We start from the raw sequence: 21,537 nt of genomic DNA, 5'->3' as shown, positions 1-21,537 counted from the left end.
ATAGGTTACAAATTTTCACAGGAACTTGTTAAAAGCGCCCTGTTCACAGGTTTGCAAAATTTGCAACCTGTGTAAACCAGTGAAATGCATGTTTTTCATAGGTAGATAGAAACGGCATTACTTTGCTTGTTGACCGTTCAAAGAGGATAAAATTTTTCCCGCAATGATTGCACTCTCAATATTACAGTCGCTGTCCGCTATTCGCGACAACTCGTTTTAAGAAGACAAATTCTTCCTCCTCCACATCTTCAAACCTCACATCTTCACCCTCCTTTTCCTCGGATGCTTCTGTTAATGATTTTTCTTGAAAATCGTCTGTTACGTCTATGGGCACGTAATTTTTATATCGACAATCGGCGTCCGCCACATTGGTTAGGGAAAGGGAAAACCCTTAAACATTTATAACTGGTACCCAGGCTTCTGCATCGAGGCTTTTCCGCTCGAACCCGCTCGTTTCGACGCCCTCCCTCCTAACACCCTGTTCCGGTGCACAGCGCAAATGATAAACCGTTGGTGAATTAATATTCTACGAGACTTTTCTTGTTACTGAAAACAATCGCGTCATGCAGCCAGTATGCCACGTTTCGGTCTCCTTCTGCTTTATTTTAAAATACTTACTTAGAGAAGTTCAGAGGTGTTTTTTTGAAAATTGGAAATTTGAATAAACGCATTGGCTGAAGGAAAAAAACATCGCCAGTTTAAGATTTACTATATACACGTTTTCGAATCTGAGATATAACAACATGTTTTGTTGCTACGTAGTCAAAAGTGCCTGAAGCATTGAAAATTATGCTAAAATTCACCGTAGTTGTGATATTTTTATAATGAAAATTTGAAGTGCTGGTGAAATTGTTGAGGATGACCGCATAGTTAGCGAAGGCAGCTACTTTCATGTATATTGTATAGCTTTGCATAGCTTTGCAAACGAGAAATACGGAATAAAAGTACTGAGAAAAGCATATTAACTACACGCGACTCTTTCGAGTAATAAATGCAAATATGGTTGTTAACTGATGTAAGTACACGATTCAAAATTTAAAACAACAAATCAGTGTAAACGTGCCATAGATACCTCTCTAGAAAGAAAAAAAAAACGGGGATGACGTGCGATCATGAGTTCAGATATGTCAAAGAGAGACGGTTAAACAGGAAAAAAAGTAGATATTATTTAGTAAAACTCTGTATCGGTAAATTGCGTATTTTCACTTTTGAAATCAAAGTGCCTGGAGCAATTTGAATTTTACAGTTATTGTGACATTTATATGATAAACTAAACAATTTCAAGTACGGCTACAAATTTAGTTAGGACTAGTAGTAATCAGCGATTAGGGGAATGCGTTCGAGTAAGGCTTGAAAGGAGGGGTAGTTTTTGGTGTTGACTGAGATTTCCCCTTTTTCTTGTACAATGTGTTGGTGATGGGACAAAAGAGGAAGGTGAAGTGTTTGTAAGAATAATTTAACATCATTGATGGCGAATAAACTGTGAACAATAACTTTATTAATTCCAAGAATGAATGACAATTGCTTGTCTTTGAATGTGTGTTATTTGTAACACACAAGTATGAAAGTAACGACACAGTTCAAAGTTCAAACTTAAACTCAGCTGTGGCACTGTTCCTTTAAGGTTACAGACAACATTATTTTATATTTGAAACAGCAACATGTGAATTCCATAGAAAGCACTTTTAACTTGAAACAGCAATATATTGAAGTATGAATTAATATTGCAGAATTTGCTTTCAACTAATTTAATACTTACTGCCTGGATAATTACATTGTCACACCAAGTTCCAGGTGTTGACATTTGCTGAATGTAGTCTTGCCAACTATTGTCAGAAACGCTCTCAACATAAAATTCTGGATGATTATTCAAGTGCCTAATACCAGCAGCACGAATTTGAAAATGCAACTCTGCAGTTCCATACAGTTGGTGTGAAACTGACCTAAAAAAACAGTCTTCACTCCCACCAACATCATAAGGCATTAAACTTATTAATGAAAGTCTCTCATTAAGAGATACCCAAGGCAAATTACAACTGTCATTTAAATTTGAACTTTGGAAAATATGACCAAAAGCGCTATTGTGACTGAAGTCAGACTTTGTTTGAAGCATGTCAATTGATAACTCTTTCTGTTTACCATTGCAATACTTGTATCTTTTTTTCTCTTTCTGTTTGTTTATGAAAAAAAACATATTTACTGTAAAAATGTTCAGAGTTACACAAAATAAACCATTTCTTGTAATTGCTACAAAAATTTCTAATAAGTGAGGAGCTTGGGAAATTATGTTTCAGTAGTTTTTTAAGTCTACTTCTGTATTTCTTTCTTCTAAGCAATTTAGTAACTCTACGAACAGAAATTCGAGATGGTTTTCTGCCTCGTTTCCTGTTGCTTTTTGCTTTTTTTCACAGCCTGAGATTTCTCAGCATTTGTAGAGATCATAGCAACAGAACAACTCCTATCGCCATTCTTTCCAGCTACAACACGGACATCTCTTTCATATCTCTTTATAAGCTTACTATCATAATTATTGTGGGTATCATTTATCGAAGTCTGGACAGAACTCTGTGCACGACGTGATTTGGTCACGTTATACAAAAGAATGCTTCTGGTGCCGCATTTACTCGACTGAACAATGGTTCGGTTGTATTCGATCGCTTCATCTGACTGAACAATGGTTCGGTTGTATTCGATCGCTTCATCTGCTCTGATGTCGTCTACACCGTGCAAATGTTTAACGCAAATGCGAGCCTTATCACTCGATAACGCCGTGTTCTGATCACAAGTAATGATCAAGTGGCTCAACAGCCGCCGAACTACATAACTCGGAAAGTTTGTTATTTGATCACAAGCCATGATTAAGTGGCACAATGGCCGCTGAGCTATACAACTCAGAACATTTGCTATTTGACTACAAGCAACGGTCAATTTTGGTCGCAGTTCAGCGACCAAAGACGACAGAAGAGGCGATTCTTGTACGAGAACGAAAGTAAACAGTTTTACTAAGTACACAATCTAGCGACCAAACGAAATGTTCTAGCGAATTCGTGAAGCACGCGTGCAGAACAGCGACCAAAGACGACAAAAGGGACGATTCAATGCGAAAACGAGACTAAAATATCGTCGCACCAGTTTCCCGGCCGAGACTTGCCCCTGCAAAAATCAATCGGGGCGGCCGATTTGGAGTCCATACACCTGCGCGCGCATTACGGGTCGATTCATTCCGCATAACAGTGCACAGGCCTACCAACTCAAAAGACACAGGACGCAAAACAGAATTAGGCTTGCGCTCTCCTTCGTCGAACGCAATAAGGCAGAGCGTCGGATAGCTGGTACAGGCGGCCCCTTTTAACTACAGTAGAACCCCGGTAACTCGAACTCGGATATCGGATTCCCCGCTAATTCGAACTAAATTTCGTTTCCCTTGATCAAAATCTTGGTCGAATTCCGGTTCTTGCAATTTGCCATGGATGCCCATTGAAAAATCTCATAAGCTCTTCTTGTCGTGTGATCGGATTTAAACACTAATCCTAGCACTACAGCGACTTCATTTTAATTAGAGCAACGAACGGATCACGTATTTGGCAATCATTTTCCACTCTTATCACAAGAATGTATTTTCGCATTAGAGATTCTGTCGAGAGAAGTTTGATTTGCACTGTACTGTATACTGAAGTGCTGAAATATCAGTCAACTATCAATTATTAACATGGCAAATTGAATATTCAATCGACCCCAAAAACTCGAGACCCCGCTAACTCAAACTCTTTTTTCGTTTCCCTTTCAGAGTTCGAGTTACCGGGTTGCTACTGTAGATTCACTTTCCAGAATACAATATTTGCACATGTAATATACATGTAAATCCAACCGTTGTCGATGATAGCATGAACCATCATAAATCAATATTCATAATAACAAAATTCGAATCAATAGATGATCCAGAAGGTATAAAACGTACTGTTAACAATGTCCCGCTCCCCTGCCAATGTTCATTCAAGAACGAAACAGCGTCGGCTAATTCTTCAGTATGAACGTCTCTCCGAATGCTTAGCTTGAAAACTGAAAAGTAGTGTTTATAGAAAACAGAAAAACAAGTAGATATATTGAAAAACTAAACCAGGTATATTCAACAAATGACGATCTGGAGTGAAAATAAGCCTTAATCCGGCGTGGTGGTATTTCAACACAAGCGCAAAAAATCGTCATTTTCAGTGGCCCATGTAACACTTTCTTATTCGATTCTTTGGACTGGAGTAAAAATTAGAATGAATCCACGTTATGGCAGTTATCAAAATAGGCTCAAACTGTACATTTATTCTCAATCTGGCCGGCTTTGCTGGATCTGGAGTGAAAATAAGCTTCAATCTACGTGGTTGTATTTCAACACCAGGGCCCAAAATCGTCATTTTCAGTGTCTTATATGGAACTTTCACATTCGATTCTTTTCGACCTGGGGTGAATATTAGGATGAAGCCACGTGATGGCGGTCTTCCAAACCAAAAACACAACTGAACATGGCAGGTTTTGCTGGATCTGGCGAGAAAATAAGCTTTAATCTACGTGGTTGTATTTCAACAAAAGGGCCCAAAATCGTCATTTTCAGTGGTTCGTGTAGTACTTTCTTATTCGATTATTTTGAACCTGGAGTGAAATTTAGGATGAATCCACGTGACGGCGGTTTTCTAAAACGACCCAAACTGTACATTTCAAGTCTCAAAACTGGCCGGTTTTGCTGGATCTGGCGTGAAAATAAGCTTTAATCTACGTGGTGGTACTTCAACACATGTTTCAACACAAGAGCCCAAAATCGTCATTTTTACCGGTAGTTCTTGTAGCAGCTTCTTATTCGATTATTTTGTGCCTGAAGGGGAAATTAGGATGAATCCACGTGATGGCGGTTTTCAAAAAAGACTAAAACTGTAAATATCAGGTCGCAAAATGGCCGGTTTTGCTGGATCGGGCGTGAAAATAACCTTTTATCTGAATGGTGGTATTTCAATTAACACAAGGGCCCAAAATCGTCATTTTCAATGGCTCATATAGCACTTTCTTATTCAATTCTTTTCGACCTGGAATAAATATTACGATGAATTCACGTGATGGCGGTTTTCCAAACAGTCCCAAACTATAAATTTCAAGTCTCTAACTGGCCGGTTTTGCTGGATCTGGAGAGAAAATAAGCTCTAATCTACGAAGTGGTATTTCAATTTATTAACACAAGGGCCCAAAATCGTCATTTTCAGTGGCTCATATAGCACTTTCTTATTCAATTCTTTTCGACCTGGAATAAATATTACGATGAATTCACGTGATGGCGGTTTTCCAAACAGTCCCAAACTATAAATTTCAAGTCTCTAACTGGCCGGTTTTGCTGGATCTGGAGAGAAAATAAGCTCTAATCTACGAAGTGGTATTTCAATTTATTAACACAAGGGCCCAAAATCGTCATTTTCAGTGGCTCATATAGCACTTTCTTATTCAATTCTTTTCGACCTGGAATAAATATTACGATGAATTCACGTGATGGCAGTTTTCCAAACAGTCCCAAACTGTAAATTTCAAGTCTCTAACTAGCCTGCGAATACAGCCGCCTCTCATTCGCATCCCGAAACGAAGAACGACACGCGAAGAGAGACGTCTGCGATTCACGGCCAGAAATTCCATACTGATGACGTTAACCACTAATTAGATTTCCCACACCACACGCAGTTGGTCTTGCATAATTACATTTTTTTGTTTTCAGCCGCACATTACTTGCTTGATCACAAACACTTTCAAGGTAGTCAAGGAAACATTAAGGGGTAATTTACACCGGACAACTTCATCGCGAAAATTAGAAATCCCTATACGAGTTGCACATTAGTAAAATTTGGAAAAATAAGCTGCGAAATCATTAGATGACATTGTTTTGGAACTTGAGCGCAACTCTCGGAGGTGTTGGGCCGTAAATACCGATACCGCAACGATCATAACAGTTCTTCTGAGTTAGTTTCTTCTTTCCCCGCTGTTTGTCAAATTAAAATTCTGTTTTTCTGTAGCATTTATTCTTTGGTTGTGGATGGTTCAGGTTATCTGTATTTCACATTTTTGTTGCTTGTTTGTTTTGCCGGCTGCCTTTATGTCAACAATAAAAGTTAGGTGACAAAATTGATCTATTTTTAACGGCCACTGTGGCGCGTCCTTTCTGTACATCTTTGAGGTCGTTCATCTTGTTATAAAGCTGTTTCTTTTTGTTTCCCAATTACATATGAATTATAGATATTTTAGAAATTCTAAGGTATAGCTTCGGTGTAGTTTCACGATCCTTCCCCCGGTCAACTTTTAGTCCGCAATAACATCCGGTTTTTTACTGTTCGTGTAATGAAGTGTTATATTTGCATACATTATGTAAATTAACTAGCTGACCAATCAGCGCTCCTGTCCGGATTCTGGACAGATTTACGTCATCAGTATGGAATTTCTGGCCGTGAATCGCAGACGTCTCTCTTCGTGTTTCGCTCTTCGTTGCGGGACGCGAATGAGAGGCGGCTGTATTCGCAGGCTAGTCTCTAACTGGCCAGTTTTGCTGGATCTGGAGGGAAAATAAGCTCTAATCTACGAAGTGGTATTTCAATTAACACAAGGGCCCCAAATCGTCATTTTCAGTGGCTCATGTAGCACTTTCTTATTTAATTCGTTCGACCTAGAGTGAATATTAGGATGAATCCACGTAATGGCGGTTTTCTAAACAAAAACACAACTGAACATTTCAAGTCTCAAACTGACTGAGCTTACTGGATCTGGCGTGAAAATAAGCTTTAATCTACGTGGTGGTATTTCAACACAAGGGCCCAAAATCGTCATTTTCAGTGGCTCATGTAGCACTTTGTTTTTCGATTTTTTTGGACCTGGAGTGAAAATTAGGATGAATCCACGTGATGGCATTTTTCCAAAAAGACCCAAACTGTATATTTCAAATCTCAAACTGGCCGGTTTTGCTGGATCTGGCGTGAAAATAAGCTTTAATCTACGTGGTGGTATTTCAACCAAGGGTCCAAAATTGTCATTTTCAGTCGCTCATGTGGCACTTTCTTATTTGATTCTTTTGAACCTGGAGTGAAAATAAAGATGAATCCACGTGATTTGCTCATTAATAGATTTCTAATGTTTGAACATTCAGAGAGTATTGTCGCCCCAAGTTACGTCGCCCCAATCCAGGTCACGTCGCCCCAAACACTTAATAGGTCGGCAGTCACACATGGTGGCTGGGTTATCCTTTAACTTTTTCAATCGCTAAGTTCTTTTGTGCATTTCTCTTCCTTTTTTCCCGGAATAACTGTGTAATGAACAGCTGCCACTTGAAATACATTGTCACATAAGCTATTCTAAGTGTTTTATGTGGGAGCGATAACTGAATACAGCAAGTACGTTTTCAGGTTGTGTTTGACCTTCTGATATGAGATTTCATTTTTAATTCAAGCACATCGCGGGCTCGAGCTCTAACACTGCTGACCAGTGATGATTGTGATGTAAAAGAAAACCGCTGTCGCGTTGCCTTGGTAACAAACACGTGTGATATTTCTTGGCAACTATTATGAACAGCGGATTTGCACAATTCTTGCAGACTGGGTATTGAACGAGAAAGCTGTCGATTTTTTCAACAGCCAAGCAGTTCCCATAAGTATTCTGATACAGTGATTAAAAGCTGCTTAGCTTTCACGTTCCGGTTTTGAATACGGAAAGCGCATGCGTGATCTCATTAAACAAGGACAATAATTGGCTTGAATTCGTGTGTTTATTGAAGAAAAAAATACTCACATGAAAAAGTATCCTAAAAAACCTTTGCAGCTAGTTACAAACGTAAAATCCCTTCACCTTAAGAATTCACCAGACCCTTACAATTATAGCTTATTCATCGTGTAACAATAGCGTATAATGTGTTACATGTATTACAGCAAAATCAGCTTCATTTTAACCTGTAAGCAACTGATCATGTCATAATTCTTATTGCGACCGTGGGACTTCTTCAATTACTAAGCGAGAAACTACACCCCAGCCTGTCTGACTATCTGCGTTTCTACCTCCAGCACAGTTCCCAATGTTGATACCAACACGGATTTTTCCCTTGGGAATGTTGTCACAGAATCCCTCTATTGCTCCGGGTAAGTGGTTGTCCTGGTTACTACTTCTGATCCACATCACTGCCTCAACAGGCAATGGACCGCTACACTCGGCGCCGTTAAAGGTGATGAACCAACGCTTGCAGCACGTGTTGCAGTACAGGCGAAAATTGCTTTGAAAAGCAACGCGGAGAGCGCTATTATTCTTCTTCTTGTTGAAGACGCAATCCTGCAATTAATTAAGGCCATAACGAATCGTTTCAAAGACAAAGATGCTCGTTCATAAAATAATCATATGTCTGAAGTTTAGGTTTGGTGCTTTTATATCTTGAATTCGTTTTTAAGTATCACACGTAGCATCAAAACAATAACGAACCGTGTTTCAATTACTCTTTGACTACACGTGATGTGTGTTTTGCTTGTTTCTTAACAGTCTCCCAGATGACATGTTTGTTTTAGAAATGTTTCTGCTGCTGTTTTTTTTTTTTTTTAATTTTTGTTAAGAACGTTGGTGATACAACATACACATTCACACCGATTTTATTTTTTAACTTGCTTGTGTTTGCTTTTGCGCTTGTTCATTATTAAATGTCTTGACTTCGTCTAAGCAGTTTCAAGAACAGATTAAAAAGCCTTTGCCAAGAAAAGTCAAATGCGGCCTCGAAGATTTTAAACTACTAAAAATAAAACTTTACTAGAATGCGTAAAAATCCTATTCATTTGATTTTTCATGTAACAGGGAAGAAGGCATGTTCGAGTACAGTGACGAAAAAAATAACTTCTTTGTACATTTTTGCATACCTGAATAAGACCAGTGTCACGCCCGTCAACCTTCTTCCACGCACACTGTTTCCAGTTTCGGTGCTCAGTATCTGAGCCTTTTGGTCCTACTTCCCCTTTAACACCACGTGATCCAGGGTTGCCTACCACGCCTTTTTCCCCTTTTTCACCACGTGGGCCTGGTGTGCCTGCCACGCCATTGTCTCCCTTAGCCCCACGTGACCCAGCAGGACCAGACACGCCCCTCTGACCTTTCGCGCCATCTCGGCCATCGCGACCTGGTAAACCATTCTGTCCATTTATACCATTGTTGCAAGAGGTGCAACCTCTGCACATCAACTTGAAAAAAAGAGCGAATGAAGGTGTTCTAGTTTTTGAATCGTTATGCTAAGTTAAATTAAAGTGTATATGACATGAAAAATATTTTCTGCTTATTTGAAAGGCCTTTCGAAGTACAGAAGAATGGCGTTTTTCTTTTCGCAATATCTTTTTTCGTTTCAGAGATATTGACGTTTTTGTATTATGCAAATTAGATCAGTGATGACGTCATAAGATTTGACTCTAGAAAATGGTAAAATACTGAATAAACAATAGCTCTAAAACTATTGAAGCAGTGTTCTTGAAACTTGGCACCACAAATGTTCATCACAAAAGGAACAAAATGACACCCTTAGTATTGTTGCCATAGCAACTGTTTCTGGAACGAGTGTGATGGACTCAGTGATGTACTGGGTTTCTAGAAGGCAACCACTGACGTATCAAACCTATTCCCAGGCCTCCACGGCTCCTTTGACTAAATGAGGGATAATGCATCTTTGGACCCCTGGACGCCATAAATAAAGTCAGATTGTGCTTTTTAACACAAAATTAGACAAATAGTCAGTCGAAAACCCAAAATAATGCTAGCAGTGCTTTTGGGGATAAAATGTAAAAAAAAATGCTCGCGAAGCCAAATAATGCCGAAAAAAGTGCTAGCACTTTCGGTAAGAGCCTAGGTGGGGGTGTGAGTTTGCTTGTACGTCCGAGGGTTAATCGCGAAATTCCATATTTTGTGTCTTCTTTTAGTAAACAAAGTTATCGTAACCGAGGAATTTTAATTTGTTTTAATCTCGTCTACCTTGAAAGAAAGAAACTGACTTGGAAAAACCTAAAACTGAACGAAATCCGCCAATTCCCTACATTTATCAACGCCAATGATTCAACTAACCTATCAGCGAATATAGAACGAGTACACCACGTGCATACAAAACGGATAAGAACAAGCGGCCAGATAAAGAAGACAAGTTTTCGATCTATGTATGAATTCTTACCGTGGACTAGGACACAGTGTTATTTCCTTCAACTTGTTTGAAAAGCGGACAACCATCAACCACACCAACAACGTCACAGCGCTAGATTTCTCGAAAATGTTTGTTTCTTTAATTAAATTCACAGTCCGCAAACCGGTTACGCAATGTCTTCAACTTGACAAAGTTCTTTGCGACTATTAACTATAAAAAATATCGAAGGGGCAAACAAGTTTTCTTTTATCGAATTTTTGCCAATTCGTGTTTTGACACCACTGTTTACTATATTAAACCAATTAACTACCAAAATTTAGATTTGTTACTTGAATACATCCGTTGTCGGGTTTGAATGATGTCCAGCAATGCAACATAATTGTTGTCAAGCGAAAGAATTGACTGTAGAAACGGATGAATAGGAAATAAATACTGATTAACACCGGGGGCAACTAGTGTCAACTATTTCTAGTTTAATTGTTAAAAGCAATTTTTACAAAAAACACGTTTGATGTTCAAAAGCAAAATGGTAGTTGCTGAACAAAATAATTTTGACCTTTCCTGAATTGAGATTTTTACAAGAAGCGAATATAACGTTGCTTGTTTTAATTAAACGAGTTCAAATCAAACTATAGATTTTTTTTTCTAAATTCAGACTTTTCATGCAGTGGCTGCAATTTTCCCTTCAAAAATACAAGACAGTAGTAAAAACAGCGAGAGAAAAACGTTAAGTTTCTTTTCTTTCATGTCTGTACGATGATACAAAGCTTTATGACCAGTGTTGAAAACTCTGAAATGTTCTTTCTTCTAACGGATTGACCTCGCACGCAGTTAACGAGTATAAGGACAATCTGAACTCTTACTTTTGAGGTAGAACAATATAGTTGAGACATTAGTTCAACAAATAAAAATGGCCGTTTTTTCATGTTTCCAATGTAAACTTCCGCTGTCGGTTGTCAGTGAAGTCCAAAATATGCAAGCCATATGACTGAAATGCCAAACAGGTTCGTTTTCTTGCTATTTGATCGCATTCCTAATAAGTGACAAAAGAATATTTCACGCCCAAATAAAGTTTTACTATTCTTCATTGTTTAAGCTTATTTTATGACCTTACAAGAGTCTGTGATTCAGGAAAGAAGTAAAAAGAAATATATTTTTTCCAAAGGCAAATTCATAGCAGGTTATCATTTTACACCCCAAGTTTTGCCAGGTCGTATTTTGAGATAACTGTCTACTATATTAAACCAAGTAACTACCCATATTTAGATTTGCTTCGTCTAATTTTTAGTAAACACCTGTTGCCGGCTTGAGTAATGTCCAACAAGGCAGCGTAAGTGACAGGCCAAACGGGATTTTTCCTGCGATGTGTTTTTTTTTCCCTCATTTTTTTGAACAATAAATTTCTCCCTGAGCGCATCAAATATTGCTATTTCATTAGTGGAAAATTTACAGGCAGTTACACAATTTTCAGTTGTTCGATTCTGACATCACTTTTTTCTACACGAACATATAAAGCTCCGATACTGTTCTAAGGAAACAATGGGTCTAAAATGTTTATTTTATCAGAGTCCGGCAAGCGTGTAGCAAAAGGGCGCTAAGATTTTCTAAAACTTTTGCGCTACAGCCATTCAGGCCATATTTTGTTATTTTTTTTTTCCAATGAGTCATTAAAAATATATTATTGGATCAAAACGTTGCTTTAAGTAAAATTTTCTCAATCACCAATTACGCAACGAAAGTGTGGCAAAAACTTAGCATAAACAAATACCCTGAGTTAAAATTAATACTTTTAGAGACCCTGGTGTCTTTGCCTCCTTATTTATAAGCATGTACAGCTGATCATTTAACGGATGTTTCTTCTGCATTCGCTCTCTTACAATAGGAATTATCGATGATTCTGCTCAAACCCATATTTTTCTTAATAGTCAAAAACGATTTTTACTGAAAACACATTTGATGTTCAAAAACAAAATTGTAGTTGCTGAACAATGAAAATTTGACTTTTTCTGAACGGAAATTTTTACAAGAAGCGAATACCACATTGCTTATTTTAAATTAAACGTTCTAATCAAACTAACCATTACTGAATTATAAAAAAAATTACTTATTTTCTGAATTCAGACATTTCCATTGAGGGAAGACTAAGTCTTTTATTTTTGCTTCTTACCTTGGATGTTGTGGACGCACTTTTCCCCTCAAAAATGCAAGACAGCAATAACAACAACGATAGAAAAACGTTAAGTTTCTTTCCGTTCATGTCTGTACGATGAAAAGAAGTCTTCGGTACTGAGAACTCAGAAATGTTCTTCCTTGAAACCGACTGGCTTCGTACTCAGTTAACGAGAGAGAGAACAATCTTAATCTCGAGGTAATGCAATATAGTTGAGTCATTAGTTCAACGAACTGGCCGTTTTTTCATGTTTCTAATGTAAACTTCCGCTGTCGGTTGTCAGTGAAGTCCAAAATATGCAAGCCACGTGACTGCTAGCCAAACAGGTTCGTTTTCTTGCGATATGATCACTTTCCGTAATAAGTGACAAAGAAAAATTCACAACCAATTGAAGTTTAAATACTCTCCATTGCTTAAGCTTTTTTTAATGACCTTTCAAGAATCTGCGAATCTAGCAAGATATAAAAAGAAATATATGTGACCTCTCACGCGAAAACGTTCCTTAGGACTTGCCGTTTTGACACGGATAGCCGCGCGTTTGCCGTTCAGTAGCCGTGTGCACGGAAAGGGATGGCGTTTGAGCCGTGTAAGCTATCCGTGTAACATAAATTAAGGGCCGTTTGTGCCGTGTGGCCGTTCCGTGTAAAAAAAATTGTCAGCCGTTCGAGCCGTGTGACCGTTCCGTGTGAAGAAATTGACTAGCCGTTCGAGCCGTGTAGCCGTTCCGTGTACAGAAATTTACTAGCCGTTCAACCGTTCCATACAAAGAAAACTTTTAGCCGCTCGAGCAGCAAAACCTATTCGTTTAAAGTTTCGTCAGCCCTTGAAGCGGCTCAAGCTACACGCTACACATACAAGAAAGTTGACAGATGTTCAAATGGCATGAGCTAAAAACTGCACCTTAGTAAATGTGACCTCCCAGAAAGTCGGTGAAGAATTAATAAGCACTTGCGCTACGCCGTCAAGAGTCAAGGCAATACATGCTTTGAATGCTTTGACTTCGCATCGCGGGACAATTAAACAATGGCGGCCTTCTTCTACTAAATTTTGTGACGCGCGTACAAGCATAAAAGCGAAAAACTTAGAGAAAAAAATCTGCTTGAATGCTTTGACTTTGAAATGATTTCGCAGCGCAGGACAGTTAAACAATGGCGGCCTTCTTCTACTAAATTTTGTGACGCGCGTAGAAGCATAGAAGCGAAAAACTTAGAGGAAAAAAATCTGCTTGAATGCTTTGACTTTGAAATGATTTCACAGCGCAGGACAGTTGAACAATGGCGGCCTTCTTCTACTAAATTTTGTGACGCGCGTAGAAGCATAAAAGCGAAAAACTTAGAGAAAAACAATCTGCTTGAATGCTTTGACTTTGAAATGATTTTGCAGCGCGGGACAGTTAAACAATAGCGGCCTTCTTCTACTAAATTTTGTGACGCGCGTAGAAGTATAAAAGCGAAAAACTTAGAGAAAAAAATCTGCTTGAATGCTTTGACTTTGAAATGATTTCGCAGCGCAGGACAGTTAAACAATGGCGGCCTTCTTTTACTAAATTTTGTGACGCGCGTAGAAGGATAAAAACGAAAAACTTTGAGAAAAAAAATCTGCTTGAATGCTTTGACTTTGAAATGATTTCACAGCGCAGGACAGTTGAACAATGGCGGCCTTCTTCTACTAAATTTGGTGACGCGCGTAGAAGCATAAAAGCGAAAAACTTAGAGAAAAACAATCTGCTTGAATGCTTTGACTTTGAAATGATTTCGCAGCGCGGGACAGTTAAACAATGGCGGCCTTCTTTTTCTAAATTTTGTGACGCGCGTAGAAGCATAAAAACGAAAAACTTAGAGAAAAAAATTTGCTTGAATGCTTTGACTTTGAAATGATTTCGCAGCGCGGGACAGTTAAACAATGGCGGCCTTCTTTTTCTTAATTTTGTGACGCGCGTAGAAGCATAAAAGCGGAAAAACTTAGAGAAAAAAAATCTGCTTGAATGCTTTGACTTTGAAATGATTTCGCAGCGCGGGACAGTTAAACAATGGCGGCCTTCTTTTTCTTAATTTTGTGACGCGCGTAGAAGCATAAAAACGAAAAAATAAGAGAAAAAAATCTGCTTGGATGCTTTGACTTTGAAATGATTTCGCAGCGTGAATTACGACTGTTTTGCGATTATATTATTCGGAGCAGTTCGAAAGAGGAGTTTTGCTATTTTATTATGAATGAAGCCGTTTAAACATTTTTCATCCGCGCGGCCGTTCGACATCATCCGTATGAAGAAAATTTACATCCATGTAGCCGTTCGACTTCATCTGTGCGAAAAAAAATAACATCCGTGTAGCCGTTTAACTTCATCCGCGTAACAAAAATTTACATCCGTGTAGCCGTTCGACTTCATCCGTGCGAAATTACATCCATGTAGCCGTTCAACTTCATCCGTGTAACAAAAATTTACATCCGTGTAGCCGTTTTTGGTATCCGTGTAGAACGGCTCATCGAGCCGTTTCTCATCCGTTCGCTTGCCGCGCGTTTCGCCGAACACACGGATTCCGTAAGGAACGTTTTCGCGTGAGAGGTCACATATTTTTTTTCCAAAGGCAGATTCATAGCATATTATCACTAATTTTGCACACGAAGCTTTGTCAATTGGTATTTTGACATACATGTAACTGTCTACTATATTAAACCAAGTAACTACACAAATTTAGATCTGCTATTTCTAGTTTATAAGTAAACACCCGTTGTTGGTTTGACTGATGTACAACAAAGCAACATGATTGACAGGCCAAACGGGATTTTTCCTGCAATGTGTTTTCTTCCTTATTTTTTTAACAATACATGTCTCCCAGTGTGCCTCAAATATTGCTATTTTCTTAGAGAAAAATGTAGTTGTACTTACAAAACTTTTCGTTTATTATAATTTATGTTTCTAATCCGGTGAGAACTTTTATTCTATAGCTACATGTGCATATAAAACCCTGAAACAGCGGAATTCGCGAGTGACACTGGTCTAAGCCAACAATAAGTTCGTAATGTTAAATTTAATCACAATCCGGTACGCGTGTAACAAAATGGCGCAAACATTTTCTAAAAATTTTGCAATACAACCTTTTAGGCTCTTCTTCTTTTTCGTAAATTCTTTACAGTAAATCGTTAGTACGAAATTACATTTCGAGATATAAACGTTGCATTAAGTTTAATTTTGATTTATCGTCCTATTAATTGACCAAAATGTGGCAAAAAGTAAATACTGTTAGAATCACTGATGTCTTTGCCTCCTTATTTCTAAGCAAGTATAGTTGATCATTCAACGGATGCTTCTTGTGCATTCGCTCGCTTACAATGGCGTTGATTCTTGTAAAACGGTCAAATACAAGAAACACATTTCATGTCCAAAATCAAAATCATATTTACCAAACAATAAAATTTTGACTTTTTCTGAAATGAGACTTTAGCGAGAAGCGAATATCGAATTGCTTATTTTATTGAACGTTCAAATCAAACTTTCCATTACTATACTTTTGCATTTAGGAAATACTAAGTCATTTATTTTCGCTTCTTACCTTTGATGTATTGGACGCACCTTTTCCCTCAAACGTGCAAGACAGCAATAACAACAGCGATAGATAAACGGTACGTTTCTTTTCGAATTCTTTCATGTCTGTACGATGATTAAACGCTTTAGTATTGTGAAATCTAAAATATACTTCCTTGTAACGGTCTGACTTCGCACGCCGAAATTAACGAGAGTAAGAACAATCTGCTGAATTATTAGTCCTGGGGTAATAAAATATAGTTAAGTCATTAGTTCAACAAATCGAACTGGTCCTTTTTCGTGTTTTTATGTAAACTTCCGTTATCGGTTGTCAATATGTCCATCTAATATTGAGTCAACGTAACCGATGTGTCAAACAGGTTCGTTTTCTTGCAATATGATCGAGTAGGGAAAATACAAATTTATACCTATTTTAAGCTGTTCAAAGATTAAAAAAACTGAAGTTCAGTTTTTTTAATCTTTTTGAAAAAAAAAGCTTGAAAAATATCTTGGTTGTGGTGTATTTTTTTTTCTTCTGAAAAAAATTGCGTTTTGGAAAAGTTCGTATAAAACACGACAGGTCTTAAAGTCGATCTGTCTGTGGGCTACATACAAGATTCTTAAAACATCAAATCATAATAATATATTCACCACCCGTGATATTATGACCTGTAAAATATATGTAGTAAAATAAAAACAAAGGGATAAAAAGGTTTCTTTCTCTTTATATAAACCAACCTTTCCAGCCTTTGGCAAAGGAAGTAATGTCTCTTTATTACAGAATTAAATTACAATTGTCCTGTTCTGAATCCCCATGTTGTTGTTGGTGGTGGTGGTGATGGTGTTTTTTTTAGTTTAATTTTATAACTCTTCTTCGATGCTTGCGCTCATGTGCAAGTGTGCCCAATATACAAATTTACAAGTAGAAAAATATACTGCTAATTAAAATTATAATCACTAATTAGTTGAAAGTATGAGAACTTATTGCGAGTAGCACTTATCGAGCAATAAAATACGTTTCTTTTTGTACTTGTTCCTGCTTGAAGATCTCTCTCCCGTTACGCAGGAAATGACCTCAAGATCAAAATGATTCCACGCATCAAACCCTCGAACTCTTGTTATAGATTCTTGACAGTGAATGTGATGAGCACGAAATCGAACATACAGCGAGATTTTTTATTGTTAACACAACTTCTGACTGTGCATTCATTCCAGTCGTCATTAAATGGGAAGTATTACGGGGATTTTGCGTAATTCCAAAGACTAAGAAATATTTTAGTGTTAACAGAAAGCTTAACACAATGGCCCGGGTTTGTTATAAATTACCAACCAGTGTACTAAAACTGTCGACCAGTGTCTCTGGCCATAGATGGAACAGGTCGAAAAGGATTACAACACGGAAAATGTTAGGCTAACATTTTCAAGTTCTCGCATTTTTGTTTTTAAAGTACGTTAACGACCATGATTTGTTCCTCTTTCAAGAATTCGGTTGATATTTTCCTCTTGGTGTTCTATTGAGAATTATTTTCTAAACAAGTAAAGGTATTAAAGAACAGTTTCGACGAAAAAAAAAACAACACTTTCTTTTAATTTATAAACGCGCTCCTTCATCGATGATTTACGTCCAGAAAATTAATGTGGCTAAAGCTATGACAGATCACATACACACATCAAAACGATGACTGTTCTTTAGTTAAAATAAAGATTAAATTTAGCATATTTATATTGAAAAATTCGCAATTAGTCCTTATTTTGGAGTTTATTAAGCACCTATTTTTTTTAAAGCTATATAATAAAAGTCAAAGTCCACTAAGGTCCTAAAGTGCGGAAATCCGCTGTGCCTTTTTTGTTAATTTCTTCCCTTTTAACAAGCAAGCGCAAATACGTTCACTAATTCCCAGATAGTTGCACTTGTCTGGTAAATATCTAACGGAATAAAACAAAATAAATGAAGAAGTTAACATGTTTTGATTCCGCTCTTTTTATATTAAGCTATGAAACAATCTAAATAATGTAACTGTAATGTAGTTTCTCCCTGAATTCCATCAGTTTCACAAGAACGGGACCTTCGATCTCGCAACAGATACTACGCTTAATTTTAGAATTTTTATTCTCTTTAATTGTCCTCGGAAGATAATAAAATATCTTTCCATACACGACTATGTAATAACACTTCAAATTTAATGATATGCGTTACAGCAGAACGTTTACCTTTAAGATTAGTTGCATTTGGGCCGTATCAAAACCTAAGGGTTTATGTAAGAATATATTCAAATTCACTCATACAATCTACTTTCCATTTTAACCTTGTAATGGCGATCCTGTTTTGCTAAATTAAATTAAGAATATGATTTTTTTAGCGGCGCTATCGGTTTCCAAACGCATTTTCCAAAACCAAAGCGATCTAGTTTGAAATAATTTGCAGACAAAATAAAACAGCAGTTAGCTTCACAAAGCAAATTTAAATATTTCACAAAGCAAATTTTAATACTTCCAACGACAAATTTCCCTAAGTTACCCTATCGACATTAAGCATGACGCTATACGGGAAACGGCAAACGCAAGTTTGCCTTTCGTTTTGTTACCCTTTTATCAAATTCTAAAATTAATCCCTGACAAAAACAAGGAAAAATCACACATTCACGACAAACACAAAACTACTCATTTCCGCGTACGAACGTCAAACGGCAGACGGCAGAAGTTGAGTTTTTGCCGTTCGCCGGAAAAATAAACGTCAGGCTTAATCTTATTTAATTTTGATTACCGTGCAAAATCAACTCACCAGAAATCATACATTGTACGTGTCGTCTGATTTATGTTCAAAGGAATGCAAACAGCTAGTCTATGTTTGTCAAAGCGCATAGTCAAAGATATACATCGAGAAATAAATATAAAGAAAGTTAATATACATTGTATGCCAAAAAAAAAACAGTTTGTCAATAAGGTTTTCGCTTCAATTTGATGAATTCAGGGAAATAAAAACATTTGTTTGATGTTGAGAAGCATGTCGTGTACGCAAAAATTGATTTAAATATATTTGCTAACTTTCCAATAACACAATAACTAATAAAAAATTTAGGTCATAATAGTTGTCAATTGCTTTCGTTGTCTGATCAGCAAATAAAATGTCGGATTGGCACATATTATTTGTTCGTCGCGCGGAAATAAAAACAAATCTACCACATGTCCACTCAGTGAATAAATTTTCATTAAAATAAATAAAGCAAAACAGTTTTTGAAATCGAAAAACAGTGGAATGATCAAACTAACGCTTAAGTTATCTTGCTCTTTTAGGATTCCTGGCGTTTTGATTTAGAGGCCAGTTTAATTTAATTTTATATACCTCAGTTAACGAAAATCCGATCCCATCAACTCCTCGCGGATTCAGTTAGCAAACAAAACGAAAGAAAGTAACAACCTCTCGGATTTTCTATAAGCCAGCCGCTATGAAAAAAAATTTTGTAGATTCAACGCGAACGAATCATTTTAGAACGTTATTGCCGAGTTTTAAACTTGATAAAGCAAACTGCAAGATGTCTGGATTGAGCCAAATAACGTTCGCTCTCTATAAAATATGAAGACTAACCTTGGAGGGAGAACTGCACTTGCGTTACTTCTTTCAATTTCATTGATGAGTAGAGCAACCAACAGCCAGAGCAGCGCACAGCCCACCGTTTTTCGAAGCCTTTAGCTTCAGAATTAACTTTTGTGACCTGTTGAACCTTGAGACATGAAAGACATTGTTTCTTCTACTAATGGCAAACTATGAAGATTTTTCGTGTTCGAATGAACTGTCAAAAGTTAAAGAATACTTGTCTCTCAATATGAAAACATCGAGAGTGAGACAATTAGATTTTTGACACAGCCGTCTCTCGGAATTATGAACATATCGAGACAGAGTTTGCTTTTAAGAAGTTGTTAAGGTTAAACTCCATTGGCTAGGCGTCTAATTTTCCCTTGTTTTATCCGTTATGAAAAGTATCCAATATATTGACTACTGAATTTCAATTTTGTCCGCGATAGAAATACTTTCCTTTTAGTGGTATGTTTGATTTATTTGACATATTGATTGTAAACATTGTAAGAAAGGGTACTGCGCGGAAAATGCAAATTTATCAGGCGAGACTACTGCAAACACAATTATAAAACGGAATTATTCATTAAATATGTTTGAGGTACTAATAACTAACAATTATTGCTGTAAAGCTGCTTGAGTGACTCGAAGACTCGCTCTCGACTTTTTCCGTCGTTAATTTTTCGAACTCTGCTGGCCGGAATACCGGCAAACACGACGGCAATTTGTATGAAAAAAATGATCCGATGGAGTTTAAGGGATGCAGTTGTATAAATAAGCAGGGGTCGCGTTTCAACTTTCAGATATATTAATTCATTTTTCCCATTAATTTTTCCTAGGACCTTGAGCCGGGGTTACAGAGAAAAAGATGATTAACTGAAGACTCGACAGGCTCGTCAAAGCAGTGATAAATATTGCAAGGTAATTTCATCGCGCCATTATTTACACAAGTTAGATACATGCACGTCACCATAACTCCAACTGTAAAAGGGTGACCTATTCGATGAGGAAGTTATGGCACTTCCAAATGTATATACGGCAAAGGCAAAAATATCGATCGCGTGACAGAATTCCTTCGAGGAGATAAGAGTAGTGAAGCTACAATACTTGCCAGAGGTGAAGCGTATTTTAGTGACGAAACTGGGTTGGCTGCTTTGCTTAACGTTCATTTATCCGCTTCGCTGTTTGTCGATTCTTTTCTGAGTAGTAGTCTTTATGTATCTCGTGTTTTATCAATGTGTTTTCACGCCATAACTGTGCCATATTGACACTGAAATGTGTACCTACTTCTCTCATATCAACTCAGAGTAACGGAAAGTGTAAAACCAGTACTGCACCTAGCAACACAGAAACCAAAACAACGTCACGTGTTTGTTATAAGCCCGCTGGCTTAAAACAGCAGATTCATATACCAAAATGGCGGAACAGATCACAAGTCGCCTTCGACTAACAGTTTACGCAACCTTTGCAATCAAAATTATAATTACTAGAGTTGCTTAGATATCTTGACTTGAAGTAAATCCCTTTTGTTTCCTTTGCCGGTTGTAAAGCCACCGGCATTTCTGTTTTTATTATGTTTATTTTATTTTATTTATTTTTCTTTGTGTCACTCTACTTTGAGTTACCTTACTGTTACTTATTTTCGCGGGAACTTAATTTCTCAAAAATGGAACGGGTATATTTCGCGGAACTTAAATTAAGCGATTTGGCCAAAAAAAAATGCGTTTTAAGGAAATAAATTTCGCGAAAATTGTCAAAATACTGGTCTGCGTTAACAAACCGGAAGTCTCAAAATCGGTACAACTTATGTTAATTTTTCACAGTTATACACTGAACAAAACCATATAACAAAACGAAACTTAAAACAGTTTGACATGTTCCTTTGTAACAAAGTAGAGCTAGTTTTACGACTGTACCAAGATAATTATGTGGTAACGACTGACGGCAACGTTAATTAATCATAACGAATTTTATACCATGCCATAGAAAATACAGCCAATCAGAATTCAGAAAAGCCGTTGTATATTCGACGGTATTCAACTCAACATTCCCATCGTGCGCTGCGATCTTATTCTCGACGAAATTTAGTAAGCGTATTTTCTATGGCATGG

The 21,537-nt window shown here is 37.3% G+C and overlaps 2 protein-coding genes across 3 annotated transcripts in view; one reads left to right on the top strand and one right to left on the bottom strand.

Moving 5' to 3' along the window:
* LOC144654891 (collagen triple helix repeat-containing protein 1-like) overlaps positions 1-21,537 on the top strand; it is a 92,344-nt gene that overhangs the window by 21,179 nt on the left and 49,628 nt on the right. The window lies entirely within an intron of this gene.
* On the bottom strand, positions 7,765-16,050 carry LOC144654839 (collagen triple helix repeat-containing protein 1-like). Of its 2 annotated transcripts, none has more exons than XM_078515064.1 (3): positions 15,881-16,050; positions 8,901-9,218; positions 7,765-8,328 (listed from the first exon to the last, which is right to left on the bottom strand). In XM_078515064.1, the coding sequence occupies exons 1-3, from the start codon at positions 15,974-15,976 to the stop codon at positions 7,984-7,986; spliced, it is 759 nt and encodes a 252-aa protein (XP_078371190.1). In that variant the 5' UTR covers positions 15,977-16,050; the 3' UTR covers positions 7,765-7,983. The 2 variants fall into 2 exon arrangements, with proteins under 2 accessions (XP_078371190.1, XP_078371196.1); XM_078515070.1 differs by lacking the exon at positions 15,881-16,050 and adding an exon at positions 12,327-12,479.

The sequence above is a fragment of the Oculina patagonica genome, chromosome 1, assembly GCF_052425735.1.
Source record: "Oculina patagonica isolate OP01 chromosome 1, crgOcupat, whole genome shotgun sequence".
Classification (NCBI taxonomy): domain Eukaryota; kingdom Metazoa; phylum Cnidaria; class Anthozoa; order Scleractinia; family Oculinidae; genus Oculina; species Oculina patagonica.
Note: the sequence above shows the minus strand (reverse complement) of the source record. Positions and strands in the feature narration are given on the sequence as shown.

What these genes read in the sequence shown, in the direction of transcription:
- LOC144654839 (XM_078515064.1), bottom strand. Translation starts at nt 15,976, where the DNA reads ATGAAAGAATTCGAAAAGAAACGTACCGTTTATCTATCGCTGTTGTTA. An exon ending in GTGCGTCCAATACATCAAAG is followed by an intron (nt 9,219 to 15,880) that starts GTAAGAAGCGAA and finishes CTTTTTTTCAAG; the next exon opens with TTGATGTGCAGAGGTTGCAC. An exon ending in GTGACACTGGTCTTATTCAG is followed by an intron (nt 8,329 to 8,900) that starts GTATGCAAAAAT and finishes AATTAATTGCAG; the next exon opens with GATTGCGTCTTCAACAAGAA.